The 749-nt window shown below is 59.9% G+C and overlaps 1 protein-coding gene across 1 annotated transcript in view; it reads right to left on the bottom strand.

Annotated features, from left to right (window-relative positions):
• PPTG_23084 (hypothetical protein) overlaps window positions 1-749 on the bottom strand; it is a gene marked incomplete at its 3' end in the record, with an annotated part of 13280 nt that overhangs the window by 5602 nt on the left and 6929 nt on the right. Inside the window, exon 2 of the mRNA XM_008908331.1 lies at window positions 19-639. Within this exon, the coding sequence (XP_008906579.1) occupies window positions 19-639 (621 nt within the window). The remainder of the gene's footprint in view (window positions 1-18; window positions 640-749) is intronic.

Raw genomic sequence — 749 nt, 5'->3', positions numbered from 1 at the left:
TACTAGCACTCGTCGCACCTGCTATAATCTTGGCATCGCCGCCCGCGCCCGCGACGCCATCACCAACGGACAACGAAATTGTACCGCCAGCACCGCCACTTGTCGACGCACCGGTGAACACGGTGATCGGGCCACTCGAGCCTGAAGAAGCAGCACCAGACGCGATCGTCACAGCACCGCTGGATTTCGTCGCCGTCGCCGACGTACCCAACGCACCCGATGTCAACAGCACAGACCCACTGATGCTGCTCGACGTGCTTCCGCTCGCAATAGACAGTGCCCCACCAGTACTGCCTCCGCCACCACTAGTCAACTCCAGAGCGCCACCACTACTCGTAGTCCCACCGGAGCCGGCAGACACAGACACTTTGCCACCGACACCGGAGGCGTTGTTCGTCGAACCACCCTTGATCTGCACTGCACCGCCCACGCCACTGGTTCCGATACCGTCGCCACTAGCCACAGTCATTAAACCAGATGTACCAGCACTGCTGCTACCGGAACTCACTGTCACGATTCCCGATACACCGCTACTAGCTGAGTTCAGGTACACCGGCCCACTACCAAGCGTAGAGACCGATGCTGCACCACTCACGACATCGATCTTTCCTCCAACATTGCTAGTAGCACTCGTCGCACCTGCTGCAATCTTGACATCGCCGCCCGCGCCCGCGACGCCATCACCAACGGACAACGAAATTGTACCGCCAGCACCGTCACTTGTCGACGCGCCAGTGGACACGGTGATC

This window comes from Phytophthora parasitica, assembly GCF_000247585.1.
Source record: "Phytophthora parasitica INRA-310 unplaced genomic scaffold supercont2.29, whole genome shotgun sequence".
Lineage (NCBI taxonomy): Eukaryota > Oomycota > Peronosporomycetes > Peronosporales > Peronosporaceae > Phytophthora > Phytophthora nicotianae.
Note: the sequence above shows the minus strand (reverse complement) of the source record. Positions and strands in the feature narration are given on the sequence as shown.